The sequence below is a fragment of the Polyodon spathula genome, chromosome 56, assembly GCF_017654505.1.
Source record: "Polyodon spathula isolate WHYD16114869_AA chromosome 56, ASM1765450v1, whole genome shotgun sequence".
Classification (NCBI taxonomy): domain Eukaryota; kingdom Metazoa; phylum Chordata; class Actinopteri; order Acipenseriformes; family Polyodontidae; genus Polyodon; species Polyodon spathula.
This window is the reverse complement of record NC_054589.1, coordinates 1,258,487-1,278,257: the sequence shown is the minus strand read 5'-3', so window position 1 is coordinate 1,278,257 and position 19,771 is coordinate 1,258,487. Positions and strand designations below refer to the sequence as shown.

The 19,771-nt window shown below is 39.1% G+C and overlaps 1 protein-coding gene across 2 annotated transcripts in view; it reads left to right on the top strand.

The window, feature by feature from the left end:
* The window catches only part of LOC121307469 (prostaglandin G/H synthase 1-like), a 31,078-nt gene that overhangs the window by 9,345 nt on the left and 1,962 nt on the right, over positions 1 to 19,771 (top strand). For both annotated transcript variants that reach the window (XM_041239639.1, XM_041239638.1), the window contains 6 exons: positions 7,851 to 7,994; positions 10,132 to 10,313; positions 15,975 to 16,058; positions 16,947 to 17,193; positions 17,306 to 17,592; positions 18,971 to 19,118. In XM_041239639.1, coding sequence (XP_041095573.1) covers positions 7,851 to 7,994; positions 10,132 to 10,313; positions 15,975 to 16,058; positions 16,947 to 17,193; positions 17,306 to 17,592; positions 18,971 to 19,118 — 1,092 coding nt within the window. The remainder of the gene's footprint in view (positions 1 to 7,850; positions 7,995 to 10,131; positions 10,314 to 15,974; positions 16,059 to 16,946; positions 17,194 to 17,305; positions 17,593 to 18,970; positions 19,119 to 19,771) is intronic.

Sequence of the window (19,771 nt, the reverse complement as noted above, 5' to 3'; positions counted from 1 at the left end):
CCTCGCTTCCCCACAGTCAGCCTTGACGAGTCTTGCTAGAAACAATGCTTGCTGGAATAGTTAGTATTTTTTATAGTGCAGTTTGCTAGGCGAGCTCACAACAACTTCAAGCCTAAGCAGCATTTATTTTTATTAGCCAAAATCCCTAAGCTACATGTTTTAACTTGGTGTATGGCGCCAAGCACATACCACATACTTTGCCTATTGCAGTAGTGCACTGTGTTACTAACCTACACGAGAAAACCACTACGTCTTATCCTTGCTTTATTCCCCAGCCACAAAGTGCTGGACTTTATCAGCTCACCAGCCTTCCTCACTGTACATTTCCAGTTTATTCAAATCCTCTTCATTCAGCTTCTGCAATATCAGAGCTGTGTCACGAACACTGCCCCTATACTGAAGCTGAGTGGCTGTGTTGATCTTGACTCTGTACCCAATAGCGATGTGTGGATCTGTCTGAACAGATCACCGTGTTGCACCCTTTGCTCTATAGGGCGCAAATGTGCAGTTTTGAAAGAAGAGCATTTCTGCAGCTGTAAATAAAATGTATACAAAACCTTTGTAGCAGAGTTTTGTGAAGATGTCTTTATCAGCATTAAGTAATTTACAGTTTTTTTTTTTTTTTTTTTTTTTTTTTATCATATTCTGAAGCAATGAAACTTAGTTTAGTCAACTTATTTGTAAGGATTTTATGCTCAAGGTGTCTGTCTACATTTTTTTAGGAATATTTTTTCAAAGGGTGGGCTGTCTGCAGTTATATAATCTGAAAGTGCATGGTATACTCTCTGTAATTTTAAGAGCTGCCAGGAAGTTGATCTGTGAATTTCACCAACGCTTTGAATTCTGTTTATTCAGGTGGTGGACACGTTCCTTTTTAGTCCTCTGTGAGACTAAATTGGGGTGGAGCAGTCTTATTTCCGAATATGTAGTTTGTATTTAGTTTTATAAATGTTATGATTGATTTATCCTTCATGGAATGTCTGTTTTATATGCACAAAGCAGGGGTAGCACAAACATTACTTCACTATATTACAACAAGTTACTGTGACAGATAAATAAATGTGTTGGCTTTTCATTTTACGAGACTGGTACAGCCTTCTGCATTGAAACAGGTCCTGGCGGTTACTAGTGCAGAAATAAATTTCTGGAATTAATAACTAACCAGCCCAGTCTTTCTGCTTTGGTAGTACATGGATAAGATTTGGGTTATCCCTTTGAAAAGGTTCCTGTGGTAAAAGCAGAGCAATGTGTAATACAGCACAGTGAGAGTATGGCAAAGCATAAGTAAGCATTGCAAAGCCCAGAGAGGTACGGTGAAGCATATTAAACTATGGTAAATGCATAGTCTATGAGAACTGCAAAAATACCTTGCAAATTTACTCGGGTAAACTTTAAAAACAGACCACTGCACATGGCTCAAGAAATTAATTGGAGACAAGTTGATGAGTAGCAATTACCCTCTGCAGTATAAATTGAAACGGTGTGCTGCTTTTTATATGTAAAATGAGAAAAAAACGGCTTGCGTAGAGGATTTATACTGGACCCTGCGCCTCCGATAAATCGAGGGAGTGGTTATACAGTATTTGTTAGCCTATTTGTTTTTCTATGGGTCTCTCGCTGTATCGCACCCTCAATAGATAGTGGGTTCATATTGGACCCCGACACCCTGTGATATATCGAGGGGGTGGTGTAGTTTGTCTGTTGCAGAAGGATACAATATTAATAACCAAGTTAACCACAATGTTTTATCCAAAGTGCTGGAGGATATCCCCTCTCCACCCTTCCTTACTTTATATTTGTGTTCATTCAGATACTCTCCATTTCTCTTGACTTCCGTCAGAGCTGTGTCACAAACAATACTAGTATAGATGAGTGGCTAACCAATTGCATTAAACCACAAGTCATCCTTTGATTTGGCAACAAAAAATGTGCGAATTATCATCTAGCCCCATCTGTTGTTTATTCAAATACGTCACTAATGCTAGTGTATAAACACTGAAATGACTCCCCCATTCAGTGGCTACAGTGTATATATTGCATGTCTAACAGGCAGTGTGGAGTTAACTTCATGCTGTTGTAAACGCTGTCCCCTGTATGAGAGAAATGCAATGCTGATAAAAGCTTTGTTACTAGGAATGCAGACAGGCGATGCATTGTGTTCCCCACAATCAGCTCTTCTGCAGCGTCCACCCATTACCCCAGAAGTGATGCTGTGTAATTATTTGTACCATTACAACTTCCGTTTCTCATAAATATTTTTGTTGCACTGTCATGAATTTAACCAGAACACATCCCCTTCTACTCGGTATGAAAAGTCTTTCTCACATTTGACAGGTCATCTAAACTGCTGCACCAAGCGTGCAAACCCAAAACCAACTCCTACAATTGCAAAGCCTGGCTTAGCTGATAATCGTTCTATTTTTTTTTTAAGTTTTTAGAAGAGAATGCTCTGAACAAAATCCAAGTATGTATAATTGTGCATCCTCCTTTCTTAGAAACCCTTTAACAAGCTTCAGTAGAAATTGAATTACGTTTACCAGCATACACGTCTTTATTGTTGTTGTATATAGTTTTGTTTTCTCACTAATAAATTGCTGTTGTTCACTGCACGCACAGTCTTCCCCTTCTTGCCTCATCGGCCCATTTCACTTTGGTCATATTGTTCCCCTTTACAGTGAACATTTGGGAATATATATTAGTATAGGTTTTAACATTACTGAGGTAGAGTGTAACTTTGCCCTTTTTAATAATAGCCAGTGTCTGTAAACATTTCAAATTCATGATTAACAGAACACGGTTTTCAATTCTTTACTTCCAAATTGTAGGGCCTGTTCAGAAATGGATTTCAACAGATGGTTCCAACTGATTTAAAAATCAGTCAATCTTTTCTTGCATTTAGCGAGTGAACATTTAGCTGACATGTTACACCTGGGTTTCTAACAAATAAATCTGTGAATTTAAATATTTTGTTTACACTTGGCAAGTCAATATTTAGCTAACATTTCTCACTGAAAAAATACATGTAACTTATCTCTCTTTTTGTTTGAACTTGGCGACTCAACATAGTCATGAAAAGAAAAGACGGTCTCCTTTTGTGGAGATGAAATAAAATAAATAAAACACAAAAGAGCATGGGTATACCACACACTGAAAAAAGGAAGCAGTTGGGGGAATATAAACAGTTCTATAGTTTTCTAAAGAAGCTAGCAATTAAAAAGAATAATTGAAACAAAACAAACTGTATTGTATTCATAAAAACAGACTTTGACACAGCTGTCTTCAAACAGCTCACAAGTTTGGGCAGCAGGCTACTCAATCTTTCATATTCTTGTACTAAAGTTATACATTGCAAGTTTTGGAGGCAGGACGGCTCCCTACACACATTACGTCATCTGATTTGCACAAATCAGACAACCCAAATAAGCAAGTACCCTCTTTGAGTTCGATTCATTGGCACCCCTCTGCCTCCCCCATCTCTGTCCTTGTAGCTTCTTTATCTCATTCATTATGGGGGTTACTGCCTTGGACAGGTGGTTGAATAATCCTGTGGTGAGGGTTTGTCCTGAGTTACTGAATGGCATGCTGCAATACGTTAGCATGCATAGCGTTTTACTTGTAGTACACACTGTGAATTATTACAATTACTAGCATAAGGTCAGTGAGGGTTGTCTATCACTCACAAAGCTACTGGAATCCTCAGTTTTGAAAGATGTTCTTGACTCTTGAAGAAGACCTGATTTTATCTGCTTTGTAAATATTTAGTTTGAGTGCATGGAGACATTGTGTGCAGCTGGGTTTCAAGACACGGTTCACTGATAAATCAAAATAATTTCTGTCTGTCTTGTTTATGTTATTTAGCTGGGCTAAAGAAAAGTCTGATTGCCTTATGCCCAATTAGTAACCAGTAGTTCTGTTTTTGTGTTTTCCCTGTTGGAAATTCCGGCGGTGACCAGCACTTGTTCATCCTGGTCAGGCTAGAAGTTGTGTTTAACTGGTTATGCTGGTTTAATAAACACAGTTATTTAGATTCCTTTACTGTCCAAATTGAAGTGTTATGCTTAAACACATCATCAAGTTTCATCTGCAGGATCAGTGGATGTTTTTAATTATTACATTTTTTATACATGTTTTAGCAGATCCTATTTAAAAAGGTATCGCATAAAAAAAAAAAAAGTAATCTCATCCACACTCTGTAAACTTAATAGTCACAGTCTATCTACTTTGCCATGATGTAGTTGTTCTTATAATCTATTACACATTATAGCCAGTAAGCAAAGCAAGGGATGTGGTTCTGAGTTTAGATTATTTTTGTTTAGTTAAATGCCATTAGCTTTCTTTTTGTTTACAGGGAAATTATAAGATGGAAATGGCAAGGGTACAATTCAGCTCAAGAGCAACATAGTACAGTAGAAAGGTTCCTTCAGATGTGAGGTTGCATTCCTGGAGTAAGTAGCTTCAGATGTGTTGTTTTTGTGCTGTTCCTATACAAGTCTGTGTGTTTGCAATGGGTGGTTCTTATTGCAATTACTCCATGTTGTTTTCACCTGCATTGAATGTTAAAGACAAATACAGCAGTACTGTCTCTGAATCATTCTCCTCCCCACCAATATTACTTCCTTCTGCACATTCACACACTTTCAAATTATCTAACAATGCCATGCATTGCCTTTTCCTCTTTAATCTGACCTTGCAAACCCCAGCATCCGTTTCCCATGCCAGCACAGAAGACCCTTTCGTAATTCTCAACCACTAACACGTAGCACTTTCCCTTCAGTCAGAGTTGCGCTTTGCACTGTACATGCTAGTGTTTAAAGTGCAACCTGGTGTGGATATGAAATAGCAGAGTTATGCATTCTCCGCGTTTAGATTCTCATGATCTGGTTCACCTATCGTCACACCCCTGTGTCCTCAGCAGAGCTCTCCGAATAGCGTCTAGCACACCAGAGTGTAACCGTCAACCTGGCCCTTGCAACACTGGACAATTCTGCAAGGGGACAGGTTATTTGTAACACTGGTGTGCTTTCTTCATGTAGGAAGGAAGCTTGTGTGCTAAAACAGTATTTAAAGGATGTAAACCTGGACGATGAGTCCATGTGGAAGAAGAAGAATATAGTCACAAATATTTTTGTATATAGTTGAACATGGTTGTTTTACTACATTTTAGTACACGTCTTGGAATGACACATTTCCATATGACCTTTCTTATCATTAGTCTAGTAGTGTAGCATTGGATACAAGTGTGGAAGGGTATAAGGATTTACATTAAGCATACAACTGAACAAGGTGTTCCTCATTCCCACTCCCTGCACTTGTCAGGACAGTATTCTTCTGCTTAAGAATGCAGCTTGTAGCATGATAACAGAAGTATGTTTCTGAGTTATACTGTATGTTATGGTTTCCTTTTGCCCCAGTCGAATTAACATTGCTGTTTTAACATTTCCATGCTGTGATAATAGCATTCCTGTGGTAGCAGCCGTGGAAACTTTCATAATTTTGTCATTTCATAAAACGTTTACGGCAGTCGCCGTAGTTTTTTGGTGCAAAGCTTGATTACTTATTTTTGGTGAAATGTATGTATTAAAAACAGGTGACTACTCAAGGCTTTGTTAGTATGCCACAGATTACAATCTGTACTCCAAAATTACTTATCTGAACATCTGGTTTGGATTCAAAAGTCTCCTGTACCCAAACATTTTATTGTTTGTTCTTTGATTGATTGTAATAACAAAACGCCTTTCTATTGTCCAGTACAGTACTGATTGTTTATTTTAAAAGCCTCTTTTAAAAGGCTGTTTGAGAAGCATGAAAGAGTCGTGCGTTTTAGTTGTGTTCTGGAATCTTCTACTGAGTAAATTATTCAGTGTTTTCCCTCAGGACAGTGGCAAAGGGTTGGTCACATGCTTGAGGGTTGTGTCTCAGGGCCCAGTTTTAGTCCCCCCACTAAAGTTAAGGGCCTGAGCATCGGCCATACCTCCTAGGCAGATTGGCAACGCTGTCTGGTAGATAATGTCTTTTTTATAGGTGTTAAGTTTAGGAGAGTGAAAAAATTGTAAAATATTTCCCCCCAGATGACGAACAGAACCTTTTTGTATTTCAGTGTATGACTAAATGCGAAGCCAAGTTTTTAGTAAAGCGTTGGAAAGAACAGAGAAGTATGGTTAAAAAAAAATAATAATAATAATGTAATGGAAATATAATACTTTTCAGTATATATCGTGCTGTCAAATTACTAGGGAGTACCTCTCTATATGAGATTAGTAATAATGTAGTTAATGAGCCACATCCTTCTGAAAGGTACATTAACAGTATGAGCTGTACTTGTATATTCTCTAAACTTGAAGATTAAGAGGTACTTGAGATCTATGGGAAATTGCCTTTAGTTGCATCTGATGCAATATTTGCTTTTCTAGTTGCAGAATATGTACATAAGGTATTTACAAAGAAGTCATTGAAGATGTGTTTTCCTCTGTTTGCAAGATATTTCTCCTCTGTTGATAGCTTCTCGGGAAGCTGAGCTGTTATAAAAACCATGTGGCACCACCATTGTTGTAAATAACACGTAAAGGGCTGTTAAACATTACTTTCATCCATGATAAGTTTGTGGTTTAATCACTGGTTTTTATTTTAAATTCAAATAACCTGTATATCTAGAAACCATTATCTAATCCTTATAAAGAAAATGCCAAAATGTGTGCTTCTGTTAGCAGATCCCATTTGAGATAACACTGAGAAGGCTGACTGTTTGCACATTCATTTTATCTTTTATTCACCCTGCAGTTTCCCTTATCACAGTCTTGCAGCGGCAAAAGTTATTGATGCCAGTAATTCATATTACAACTTGTGCTCATGTTGAGTGCTGAACTAAAATTACTGTACAGAACAGTATTTAGTTTTCCATTTTTAGTTTGTTCTGTATTATTTAGTTAGTTTTGTAATTATGAAAAATGAGTAGAAGTAGTATTAGTTTTGTAAGAATATTCTGTTGTCTATCTCTTGTATAATGTTCTGTATATGTACTATGTTTTACTTTTCTGTTAGGATTTTTTTATTGGGACTATTAAATATAGTTGAAGTGTAAGTAGCTGAATGCTGTGTTCACACTGGGTCTATTTAGAGGGTTTGATTCGCACTATTAAAAAATCAAATGGATTATGTGTTTAATCATTCTGATCTTATGTGTATTGCATGTTTAATTGGTAAAAAGCTGATTTTTTTTAAAATCTGTATGTACATTTAAAATGTTTTGATTAAATGACAATATACAGAAAATAAATAAGTTATGATCTGCAGTAAGCACACCTGATGTTTAATTTGTAAACTATTGTGTTATAATAACTGCTTCAGCATTGCTACAGCATCTGTGAGTTGAAGAAAAAAAACAAACAAAATGGAGCATGTGGCCATCTTTGAATACACTTGCAGGACATACTGTAACCAGCCGAGTGCGCTCGCAGACTCCATTGTGAACACAAAGAGCTCGGTCCTGGAAACAGTGGAGAAGGACCAAAAAAAATAACTTCATTCACATCCAAATAAACTTGGTCCCTTTGCTCGCAGATAAGTGTGAACAGCAAGCAAATTGATGCATTATTTCCAACTAAATCAGCCAGACTGGGTCTGTTTTGAAACTGGCCCAGTGTGAATGCAGCCTAATGTCATTTTCTTTATTTATGCATTGATTGATTTATTTATTTATTTTAAACTGTTAGGTTCTTATCTGGCGCTATTACCATGTAGTGGCAACCAAACTAAAGGCATCAAACTGTAACATTTAAAGTATGACTCTGAGCCTGTCTGGTTTAACTGTTCAGTATATGTTGTCACACAATAAAAATATGTATTTATTACAGCAAGAGCGAATCTGATTCCTAGCCCCCCAACATACAACTCGGCTTATGGATACATCAATTGGGAATCCTATTCCAATGTGACCTACTACACCCGGCTCCTGCCACCCGTGCCAGAGGACTGCCCCACACCTTTGGGAACTAAAGGTAAGGCATGCTTATTTTATTGGCTATAAGTGATGTTTCAACTACTTTGACTTTCTTTTTCTTTTCCTGTCTGCTTTTTGCTTCTTGGCTAAAATAAAGCCAGACTCCCATGGTAGAATGGGGCTGAATTAAAGTCATTTTCTTATGCCCAGTTTAATTACGTGACTCTTATTCCACTTATATTGCAGATTATATTGTGTCTGAGTCAGCCTTTTTAAAGATGATAATCTGCAATGCAATCAGGTTGCAGGAAGTTTAGTGATTGTAAATTGGAGCTCGGGCTGCAATCTCTCGGTAGCACCTGTCCTTAAAGCGATGTCTGGTTTCCCTCTCTTCTCATTGCGCAATTGAAGTAAAACCAGATTCATCACTATTGCTAAATGCTGGTTGTGTAACTAGTACTAATGGTATAAATAATGCTGTAGGTCAGCACCTTCCCTTATGCAAGTTTAAATCCTAGCATAATCATGGTCAAGCTTAGGTAAGCTTTATAAAGTACAGAGAGGTATGGTGAAGCATAAAAAAAAAAAAATGCAAGCCGTGGTAAATGCATAGTATAACCATGAGAAAACTGCAACATTACCATGCAAATTTACTGTGATAACCTTTTAAAAGGCCATGACAATGGTAGTTTTCAAAAAGTAACAATGCAAGGAGAACAAAGGAAGAAGGGAGCTGGCAGTGGTGTAGACATCATTTTTGAGACTGCATAGTCACTGGGGTTTGTATAAATACAAGTCATGGAAGGAATATGTATGTCACACAAGATTATTTTCAAAAGACTTATATGTTCATGTTTTTCTAACAGATTCAAACAAAGTGCCGTTTGTTTATACTAGTGTTCAGATGGCTGTACAATATGTGGTTCGGATGGATGGCAAATGTTTACTTAAAAGCAGCATCTGTGTTCAGCTCCCTGCAATCCTGGCTAATGTTTTGGTGTATCTTATTCACTAATTACAGATGGATCCTTAAGCAGAATTCAGTTTTTTTTTTATTGCAGAAGCGAGAGTTGTAGTAAATTAAAATAAGAAAATTGATTTGTTATCATTTTGTAATAATCTCTTTTTGGACACCCATTGAGTTTTTCTCAAGTAAACCGTTTTGAAGAGTAAAATTTCTTATTTTCAAAGAGAAGATACAAATAGATAATATCTCCTAAACCATTTCAGCTAGCTACTTAATTGTCTCAGTGTTATGGAAACTAGTGGGACCCTTCATTTTCCCTTATGACGCGAAAATCTTAAGAAAATAAAGTTTACAAACGAGAGGAGGCCATTCGGCCCATCTTGCTCGTTTGGTTGTTAGTAGCTTATTGATCCCAGAATCTCATCAGGCAGCTTGTTGCCTCATTATTAGGAAGCTCTTAGTTTGGCTGTCTTGCTTTTAAGTAGTCTGTTACTGACATACTTTATCCAATAACTTGCATTGACCCAGAAGACACTGCCTAGGTGAAATGCCATAGGAAGTAACAGACTACCTGAAAGTCATACCTTTCTTAAGCTGGTATGGTACCAGATATCAGAAAACACGTTTCCTATAACATGCACTTCATTCAAAACTGCATGCACCTACATAGCAAATAACAGTACACCCTCTACTGATCTAGAATTATTATATTATCTATAAACCCTGTTAGACCGACAGGTGGTTGTATCCTTTTCAGTTTCCTTTAGCTCAGGTGTGAATGATATTGCTGTGCAATGGGAGTCTGTATTGCACAACGCATGCAAACCCTGGAGTGTAATGCCCTCGGATTACCTCAAACGTACTGTAGAATGCAGACTGGGCATTTGGAGTTTAGGAACTTGTATTTCTAAGGGATAAGCTGAAAAGTTGGCAGACTTGCACAGCCTGATAACATCTTCGAGTTCTGACAAGATTTGCCAAACATCATTTATTGTATTTCCTTGTAAAAAGGAGAGACCTAAGAAATGATGGGAATACATATTGAGTAAGAGGTACCGGAATTCTTTTGTTAGCTCGATGTATTTTAAGACTGCTTACAAGCTGCTTAATTAACTTTTTATTGGATACTTTTTAATTCTTTCTGCCAAAGCTGTGACACTGACTATTTGGATTAAAGGCCTTGGAGAATCTATCTGTGAAGCACTGCTTTCTACTTTTTTTTTTTCAGGGAAAGTGAAACTTCCAGATTCAAAGTATATTGTGGAGAAGTTTCTGCTGAGGAAGAAGTTCATTCCAGACCCACAAGGAACCAACTTAATGTTTGCTTTCTTCGCCCAACACTTCACCCATCAGTTCTTCAAGACTCACAACCGCATGGGGCTCGGCTTCACAAAAGCTCTGGGCCACGGGGTACAGACATCCAAGAATTCACTAACATACTAGCATCTAGAGAGAAGGGTTTGGACAGCAGAAACACCTGCCATATGTAGCGTACACTTATGTGTAAATGCAATGTCCCCAAAGTGATTGATGTAATATATAAAAGCTGCATCTCCCTTTAAATTTCACAGCAGCTCGGACTTTAATAGAAGGCTGGTACTTGGCCCTGTGTTGGAAGTTGCTTCTGTATCCATGGCTATAATGGTTGGTGTTTTACATTATAGCAATACCGCTCTTTGTGTTGTATTTTGTTTGAACAATTATTTCATCAGTCCAAAATAATGGTTTCACTTAGCCACTTGAAAAGAAAAACCATAAACTGTACACCGCTAAAGGGAATCCAGCCTTAAATGTAATCATACCTATAAAGATCCCCAGGGCAGCAGTTTGTGGTTTGTTTAGAAAATTAAAGTTAATCCTTTCAGCTCAGTGCAAATAAATCCACGCTAACCGTACAGTTGCCTGTGCCTTCCAATTAAACACAAGGGTTCCTGTCAAAAAGATTCTTATCTACTGTGTTGTCTGCATTGAGTATTACTCAATCAATGAATAACACAGTTTTGCTTTATTTTTTAGAAGTGTCTTTCCATCTGTCTTTTAGTACAATACCAGACCATTTTATTAAGACCTGAAACAACATGACTTGAAGGATGTTGCTTATCTCGATTGTGCTGAATTGGATTGAGATCCGGGGTTGTGGTGGCCATGGAAGATGCCTGAAGTCTCTGTCATGCTCCTTGAATCGTTTGCTTATGATTCTGGCACAGTGGATGGGTGTATTATTGTCTTGTAAATGGCCATTGTATTTAGGGAACGTGGGTGGACCTCAGCAATGCTTAAGTTCGATTTGCCATTGATTCAGCCTTCTGTAGTCAAGGGACCCAGGGCGAGGACAATCCGATTGTATAAGAACATAAGAACATAAGAACATAAGAAAGTTTACAAACGAGAGGAGGCCATTCGGCCCATCTTGCTCGTTTGGTTGTTAGTAGCTTATTGATCCCAAAATCTCATCAAGCAGCTTCTTGAAGGATCCCAGGGTGTCAGCTTCAACAACATTACTGGGGAGTTGATTCCAGACCCTCACAATTCTCTGTGTAAAAAAGTGTCTCCTATTTTCTGTTCTGAATGCCCCTTTTTCTAAACTCCATTTGTGACCCCTGGTCCTTGTTTCTTTTTTCAGGCTGAAAAAGTCCCTTGCGTCGACACTGTCAATACCTTTTAGAATTTTGAATGCTTGAATTAGGTCGCCACGTAGTCTTCTTTGTTCAAGACTGAACAGATTCAATTCTTTTAGCCTGTCTGCATATGACATGCCTTTTAAGCCCGGAATAATTCTGGTCGCTCTTCTTTGCACTCTTTCTAGAGCAGCAATATCTTTTTTATAGCGAGGTGACCAGAACTGCACACAATATTCAAGATGAGGTCTTACAAGTGCATTGTACAGTTTTAACATTACTTCCCTTGATTTAAATTCAACACTTTTCACAATGTATCCGAGTATCTTGTTAGCCTTTTTTATAGCTTCCCCACATTGCCTAGATGAAGACATTTCTGAGTCAACAAAAACTCCTAGGTCTTTTTCATAGATTCCTTCTCCAATTTCAATATCTCCCATATGATATTTATAATGTACATTTTTATTTCCTGCGTGCAGTACCTTACACTTTTCTCTATTAAATGTCATTTGCCATGTATCTGCCCAGTTCTGAATCTTGTCTAGATCATTTTGAATGACCTTTGCTGCTGCAACAGTGTTTGCCACTCCTCCTACTTTTGTGTCGTCTGCAAATTTAACAAGTTTGCTTACTATACCAGAATCTAAATCATTAATGTAGATTAGGAATAGCAGAGGACCTAATACTGATCCCTGTGGTACACCGCTGGTTACCACACTCCATTCTGAGGTTTTTCCTCTAATCAGTACTTTCTGTTTTCTACATGTTAACCACTCCCTAATCCATGTACATGTGTTTCCTTGAATCCCAACTGCGTTCAGTTTGAGAATTAATCTTTTGTGCGGGACTTTGTCAAAAGCTTTCTGGAAATCTAAATAAACCATGTCATATGCTTTGCAATTATCCATTATCGATGTTGCATCCTCAAAAAAATCAAGCAAGTTAGTTAGGCACGATCTCCCTTTCCTAAAACCATGTTGACTGTCTCCCAGTACTCTGTTACCATATAGGTAATTTTCCATTTTGGATCTTATTATAGTTTCCATAAGTTTGCATATAATAGAAGTCAGGCTTACTGGTCTGTAGTTACCTGGTTCAGTTTTGTTTCCCTTTTTGTGGATCGGTATTACGTTTGCAATTTTCCAGTCTGTCGGTACAACCCCTGTGTCAAGAGACTGCTGCATGATCTTGGTTAGCGGTTTGTAAATTACTTCTTTCATTTCTTTGAGTACTACTGGGAGGATCTCATCCGGCCCAGGGGATTTGTTTATTTTAAGAGCTCCTAGTCCCTTTAACACTTCTGCCTCAGTTATGCTAAAGTTATTTAAAACTGGATAGGAACTGGATGACATGTGGGGCATGTTGTCAGTATCTTCCTTTGTAAAAACTTGTGAAAAGTAATCATTTAACATATTTGCTATTTTTTTTTCTTCCTCTACGATTTTGCCATTTGTATCTCTTAAACATTTAATCTCCTCTTTGAATGTTCTCTTGCTGTTGTAATATTGGAAAAACATTTTGGAATTGGTTTTAGCTCCCTTAGCAATGTTCATTTCTATTTCTCTCTTGGCCTTTCTAACTTCCTTTTTGACTTGCATTTGCAGTTCTGTGTACTCTTTCTGTGTACTTTCTTTTTGGTCCTTTTTTAATGCTCTGTAAAGTGCCTTTTTTCGCTGAATATTTTTTTTAATTGATCTATTAAACCATTTTGGCAATTTAGTTTTACATTTAGATTTGTCTACTTTAGGGATATAATTGTTTTGCGCCTCTAGTACTACATTTTTGAAGAACAACCATCCTTCTTCTGTGGGTGTTTTCTCTATTTTACTCCAATCTACTTCTGTTAGTCTCTGTTTCATACCTTCATAGTTTGCTTTTCTAAAATTGTAAACCTTAGCTTTAGTCTTTACTTTTGAGGATTTAAAAAACACTTCAAATGAGACCATGTTGTGGTCTGAGTTTGCCAGTGGTTCTCTGACCTCTGTTTTAGTTATTCTATCTTTGTTATTTGAAAAGACTAAATCAAGGCATGCCTCCCCTCTAGTGGGTGCCTTCACAAATTGTGTTAGGAAGCAGTCATTTGTCATTTCCACCATTTCTATTTCATCCTTCGCGCTACCCACCGGGTTTTCCCATTTTATTTGGGGGAAGTTGAAATCCCCCATTAGTATGGCTTCTCCTTTGCTACACACATTTCTAATGTCATTGTATAACAGATTATTTTGCTCACCGTCTGAATCTGGCGGTCTATAGCATGCTCCTATTATTATGCCTTTTGAATTTTTGTCTGTTATTCTGACCCATATTGATTCGGTTTTATTTTCTTTGTCCAGGTTTAACACCTGGGCTTCAAGACTGTTTCTTATGTATAGCGCTACCCCTCCTCCTCTTCTGTCCTGCCTGTCTTTCCTATACAGTGTATACCCACAAATATTATATTCGTCCCCATCACTCTCAGATAACCACGTTTCTGTAACACCTATCACATCATAGTTACCTGTTAGTGCAGTAGCTTCAAGTTCTAGAATTTTGTTTCTGATACTTCTAGCATTTAGATAAACACATTTAATGGTTGTCTTACCTGAGTTGTTGTTCTTGTTTTGATGCGGTCTCCCTTCTGTTTTTTTGTTGATTTCTCCCCCCTTCCTTTCTAGTTTAAATGCTTCCGAACCTGCTCGAGGATCTTTTCTCCAAGTAGACTAGTTCCCTTGTTATTTAAATGCAGTCCATCCCGTCTATACAGATAGTCCTCGTTGTAGAAAGTGGTCCAATGATCAAGATAGGTGAAGCCTTCCCGTGTGCACCACGTCTTCAACCATTGGTTTTGATTTATTATTTCCAGCTGTCCATATGGTCCTTTGCAAGGTGCGGGTAGTATACCAGAAAATACCACAGTTTTGGTTTTCTCTTTTAATTTCCTTCCTAGCTCTCTGAATTTGTTTTGCAGGGATTTTGGTCTGTCTCTTCCAATGTTGTTTGTACCGATGTGGACGACTACTACCGGGTCGTCTCCTGTTCGTTCTAGGAGCCTGTCCACGTTCTCAGTGATGTGCTTGACCGAGGCTCCCGGAAGGCAGCACACTGTTGTAGTAAGGGGGTCCAAACTGCGAATTGAACTTGCTGTGTTTCTCAATATGGAGTCCCCAACAATCATGACCTCCCTTCTTTTTGCTGTCTGGTCACCACTGTCAATGGGGTCCTGGATGTTGTTCCTTTCATTCTCTTGTTGTTGGTTCTGCTCATCACAATTCTGAAGTGACTCAAATCTGTTGGTTGTTTTGATTTCTGGTGGTTGTGTTTGACGAAGTTTCTTTTTTTCCCTGCTTCTGCCTACCTGAACCCAGCTGTTCTGACCTTCTATCTCCCTGGTGGCTTTCAGTCTGTTAGGGGTGATGCAGACTTCCATGAATTGTGGGTGTGCCAGTTCCTCAAGATCTTGTTGCTGTCTCACTTCTTCCAGCTCCATTTCTAGCATGCTTACTAGTTTATGCAAATCCTGGATCGCGCGGCACTTTACGCACACTTGGTTTAGCTCCGCTGGGTTTTCTCGGATTTCCCACATCAAGCAGGTGTCACAGATTACTGGCTTGAAGACCATGTTGAGGGTTTTTTTTTTTTTTGAAGTTTAGTTTCTTCTGCAGCCGTCAACCTGCTTTCAAACTGCTTCTAAACTGCTCTGTACTTTTCCCGCCTCGCTGTCGCTTCCACTCGCTGTCGCTGGGAAGACTGCCTCGTTTAACTGCGTTGTTCTGCTGTGCTGTCGGCTCCTCCCCTCGCCCGTGTCTCAAAACGGCGCTGAATTTGAATCAGCTGCTCCGAGTTTCAGCTTGTTTGTTATCAGAAAAACACACGCGGCTGTGTGTTTCCCCAATGTCCTCTGTTTTCTGATTAAAGCAATTCAAGATGCAATTTCTCCTTTCTGCTTCGAAACTGCTCTGTACTTTTCCACGCTGTACTTCTCCCACTTGCTGTCGCTTCCACTCGCTGTCGCTGGGAAGACTGCCTCGTTTAACTGCGTTGTTCTGCTGTGCTGTCGGCTCCTCCCCTCGCCCGTGTCTCAAAACGGCGCTGAATTTGAATCAGCTGCTCCGAGTTTCAGCTTGTTTGTTATCAGAAAAACACACGCGGCTGTGTTTCCCCAATGTCCTCTGTTTTCTGATTAAAGCAATTCAAGATGCAATTTCTCCTTTCTGCTTCGAAACTGCTCTGTACTTTTCCACGCTGTACTTCTCCCACTTGCTGTCGCTTCCACTCGCTGTCGCTGGGAAGACTGCCTCGTATAGACAGGACCTAATAAAGTGGCCAGGCAGTGTCGCTTCCACTCGCTGTCGCTGGGAAGACAGCCTCGTATAGACAGGACCTAATAAAGTGGCCAGGCAGTGTCTGTCTGTGTACTACATCTTTTAGAACTGCTTGTCCAGCACCATTACAGTTTGACAAATTATGTGTGCAGGTGGATGCAGGACATATATATGGAGACAACTTGGATCGTCAGCTCAATCTTAGACTCCTTAAAGATGGAAAGATGAAATATCAGGTAAGTAACTAAGCATTAGCACACTGGTTTGATCTCTGTTGATTTCAAAGTGCTTTTAGACACCTGTACAATCTAATGGTGTCTTTACTAGAATAAGGGGTGAGTGTGTCTTCACTGGCCAATATTTCACCAGCTTATCTGTATTTTTTATATGGGGTTTTACTTGATCCAGGCTGGGTTATTCTGAAAGATGGTAAAAATAAATAATTTTAAGTTAAGGTTTAAATGAATGACCTGAAGTTAACATAAATAGAGTTCAGAATTCCACCTTTACTTGTATAGTACGGTAGGGGTAAAAAGATGCTTTAGTCTCATATTTGAAATTCCAATCTTATGGAAATATGTAAACTAATATGTCAAGGTAGAGAACATTCAAAGCTAATAAAATAATTCCATAAATCACATTGTCCATGAATAGACATAGTCACATTCTTGGTTATGATAGAACACATTGGGCTGGATTTGTGTAACAGTTCATCCCTCAAGCTAGGTGGATATTGTACAGTAACATTTGCCTCACAGCTGTATTCTCTGAATCTCTTAGCTAAGTGGACTGTTTGAGTGCTTGTCTGATTTTTAGGTTTCCGGATCATGGAGACCAAATGCTTTCAAATACAGCCTTCAGGTTTAGTACACAGCTGCATTCTCTGATTCTACCGGTCTGCATACTGTGTACCTGGGTCACGGTTGATCTGTTGAAGATTATATTTTGTGAACCGTTAGCTCAAATTTGATGAGTTTGTTGTGTGTACGCTACCTCTATAAATTAAGGACAATACTTGTGCTAGGTGGCGCAGTGGGTTAACAAAACCTCAGATGTGTGATTGGTTCACCAGACCTCAGAGCTGTGTGATGTGTAACCGTTTGGTTGCTCTGTCCTGTCTCCAGCTTGTGAACGGGGATATGTATCCACCCACAATGGCGGAAGCACTGGTCAACATGAGTTACCCCCCCCACGTTCCCTTGAAGAACCAGTTAGCCATCGGTCAGGAGGTTTATGGGCTGCTTCCAGGGCTTGTCATGTACGCCACTATCTGGCTTCGAGAGCACAACAGGTTGTGTGACATACTGAAAGCAGAGCACCCCACCTGGAGTGATGAGCAGCTCTTCCAGACCACACGCCTTATCATCATAGGTAAGAACATGCCAGGGCTGAAACATGGATGTGTCCCTCTTAATGAGCTTCATACCGGTGCCCTAAAATGTATAAACCTGAATTTTTTTTTTTTTTTTTAATTCATTTTCAGGACAGACCATCAAGATAGTGATTGAGGATTATGTGCAGCACTTGAGTGGGTACTACTTGAAGCTGAAGTTTGCCCCCGAGCTCTTGTTCGATGTGCAGTTTCAGTACAGGAACCGCATTGCTGTGGAATTCAACCAGCTTTACCACTGGCATCCTCTAATGCCTGACTCGTTCATCATTGACAAGGACGAGTACAGTTACAAAGACTTCCTCTTCAACACCTCCATGATCATCAATTACGGAGTGGAAACTCTCGTCGAGGCCTTTTCTAAGCAGATTGCTGGGAGGGTAATGTATCTGCTGAGCTTTTAGGAAGAAACGAAAGCCACTTTTCCATATGTGGACTTTTCTAGGGTGATGCATAAACAATGTTATAGCAGAACATGTTCCAAGGGTTTGGCACATGGGAATTTGAATGAAATGTCTGGAGACTTCATAGAAGGCTTTATGAGTCCATATGTCCACCAACACTGTATGTATTTCTGTTGCCCATAAGTGTCTACTTGCAACAAAATGGTACAAAATACATAAATATGTTTTACATATGGTCTGTTTATGAATCACCCCTTTGTATATAGAAAAATTGATTTTGTCATAGTTTTTACTAACCTAAAAAGTTTCAATCTTTTTGCAAATTGCTGGTCAAATATTGGAAACAGTCTAGGAGGTATCAGTCATAGCCATGATAACTAGTGATTATTATGTCTATGGTATCCCAGCTGCATCATTGCATTGGTGGTTGTTATAGCAATGTGATGGCTAGCATGCAGTGGGATCTGTAACCTGCACACCACTAAATCCAGCTGTATATGTGTTCACTAAGATTTCTATATGCTCATGCTGCATCAAAACATGCTGGCGATTTACTTTAGCTAAGGAAAAACTTACAGTTTTACAAAGGACTGGTGTGTTGGCTAGCATATTGTAAAAATTAGAAAAATTAATTATGAAGAGAGGGCATGTCTGTCAGGCGTTACTCTTGTTTGAAAGCAGAAACCCCCTTTTTATTTCTTTTTTAAATGAAGGAGGTTAATGTAATGATATAATTCAGTTTGATCACTCTCAGGTTGTGTTTCTTTATTCATAACATAATTGTCTCCAAAAAAAGTGGGACTTTGCAAGCAAAGTAACATTAGACACTGTAGACTTATTTCATAGCGTTTCATCTTAATTTTAAATAGACCTATAACATTGTAGCTGTTGAGGAAATGTTGTCGCCTCTGTTTTCAGAAACATTGGGACAAAGTGTGAAGCAGCTTTTCATTTAAACTTCATCCCATCTTTTCCAGGCATTCAGCAGGGGCCTGTTCACAGCAGGCTGGCAGCGCTTACTCTAGTAATAGCCAAGGAAACATATTAGTGTCCAGCTGCATCCTTAATTAACCTGAACTAAAACAGATAATATGCTATCCAGACTTTGTGTTCTGGCTGCATTCAAGCAGCAGTTCCTAAAAAAAGTGAAGACTCTTACAGGGAGGTCTTGACACTGTGGAGTGCAGGGCCCCTGTGGGCAACACAGAACTCTTGCAGAGAAACTTGTCCAGATTCTTCCTAGACCTGACAGCATGCCTCTTAAGGAGAAGGCTAACACAGGGCTGCTGACAAGGCAAGCCCTGATGAGAGTGTTAGTTTGCCAGCCCGGTCAGTGTGGAATTGTGTATTACAGATTGGCGGCGGACACAATATCAACCCACATATGCTGAAAGTTGCTGCAGGGGTCATCGAGGAGTCACGCAAACTGAGACTGCAGCCCTTCAATGAGTACCGGAAGAGATTCCATCTGAAGCCTTACAAAACATTCCTGGAATTAGTGGGTAAGAGCCGCTTCCAGACACAACTGTGTGTGCTTTACTGTGCTGTGGGGATCCAGAGTATGTGTTACAGATTGCATGCAGTCTGCTAAGTCTTATTGCAGATGGAAAGCTTTTTCAGTGACTCTCTATATCTGGGCTCTTCATCTTCATACAGACTGTTCGTATTTGACTACGTCAAGTACACACTGACATGTTTCTGGGTTTTACCTTGGGATGGGACTGCACAGACCTCTGCTGAATGCCTGATTTTACACATTGTAGTGGCCGGTATGAGGTGCATTGCTTGTGTGAGGGATTGCAGACACATACGGACATCAAGGCACCAGGAACACCATAGGAAAAGAAAATTCAACTGAATGCTAAACAAGTCTTGCGCCACGGCTGTAAATTCAGTGCAAAGAAAGTTGATATCTGTTGCATACATCAGCAGTATTGTAGAATAAGAATTAGCAATTTTAAATGTTAAATCACAATTTGATAAGAGGTTATCAGATATAGGCAACAATGTAAATGTGACAAAATGTGATATTCTCAGTAACGTAAACTAAAGAATTGTGTTACCAAGTTTCATGACAATTTGATAAGCAGTTTGCTAGATATATACACAGATGCAAGTGTAACATGCTGATGCACGGACAGACAGACAACCCCAT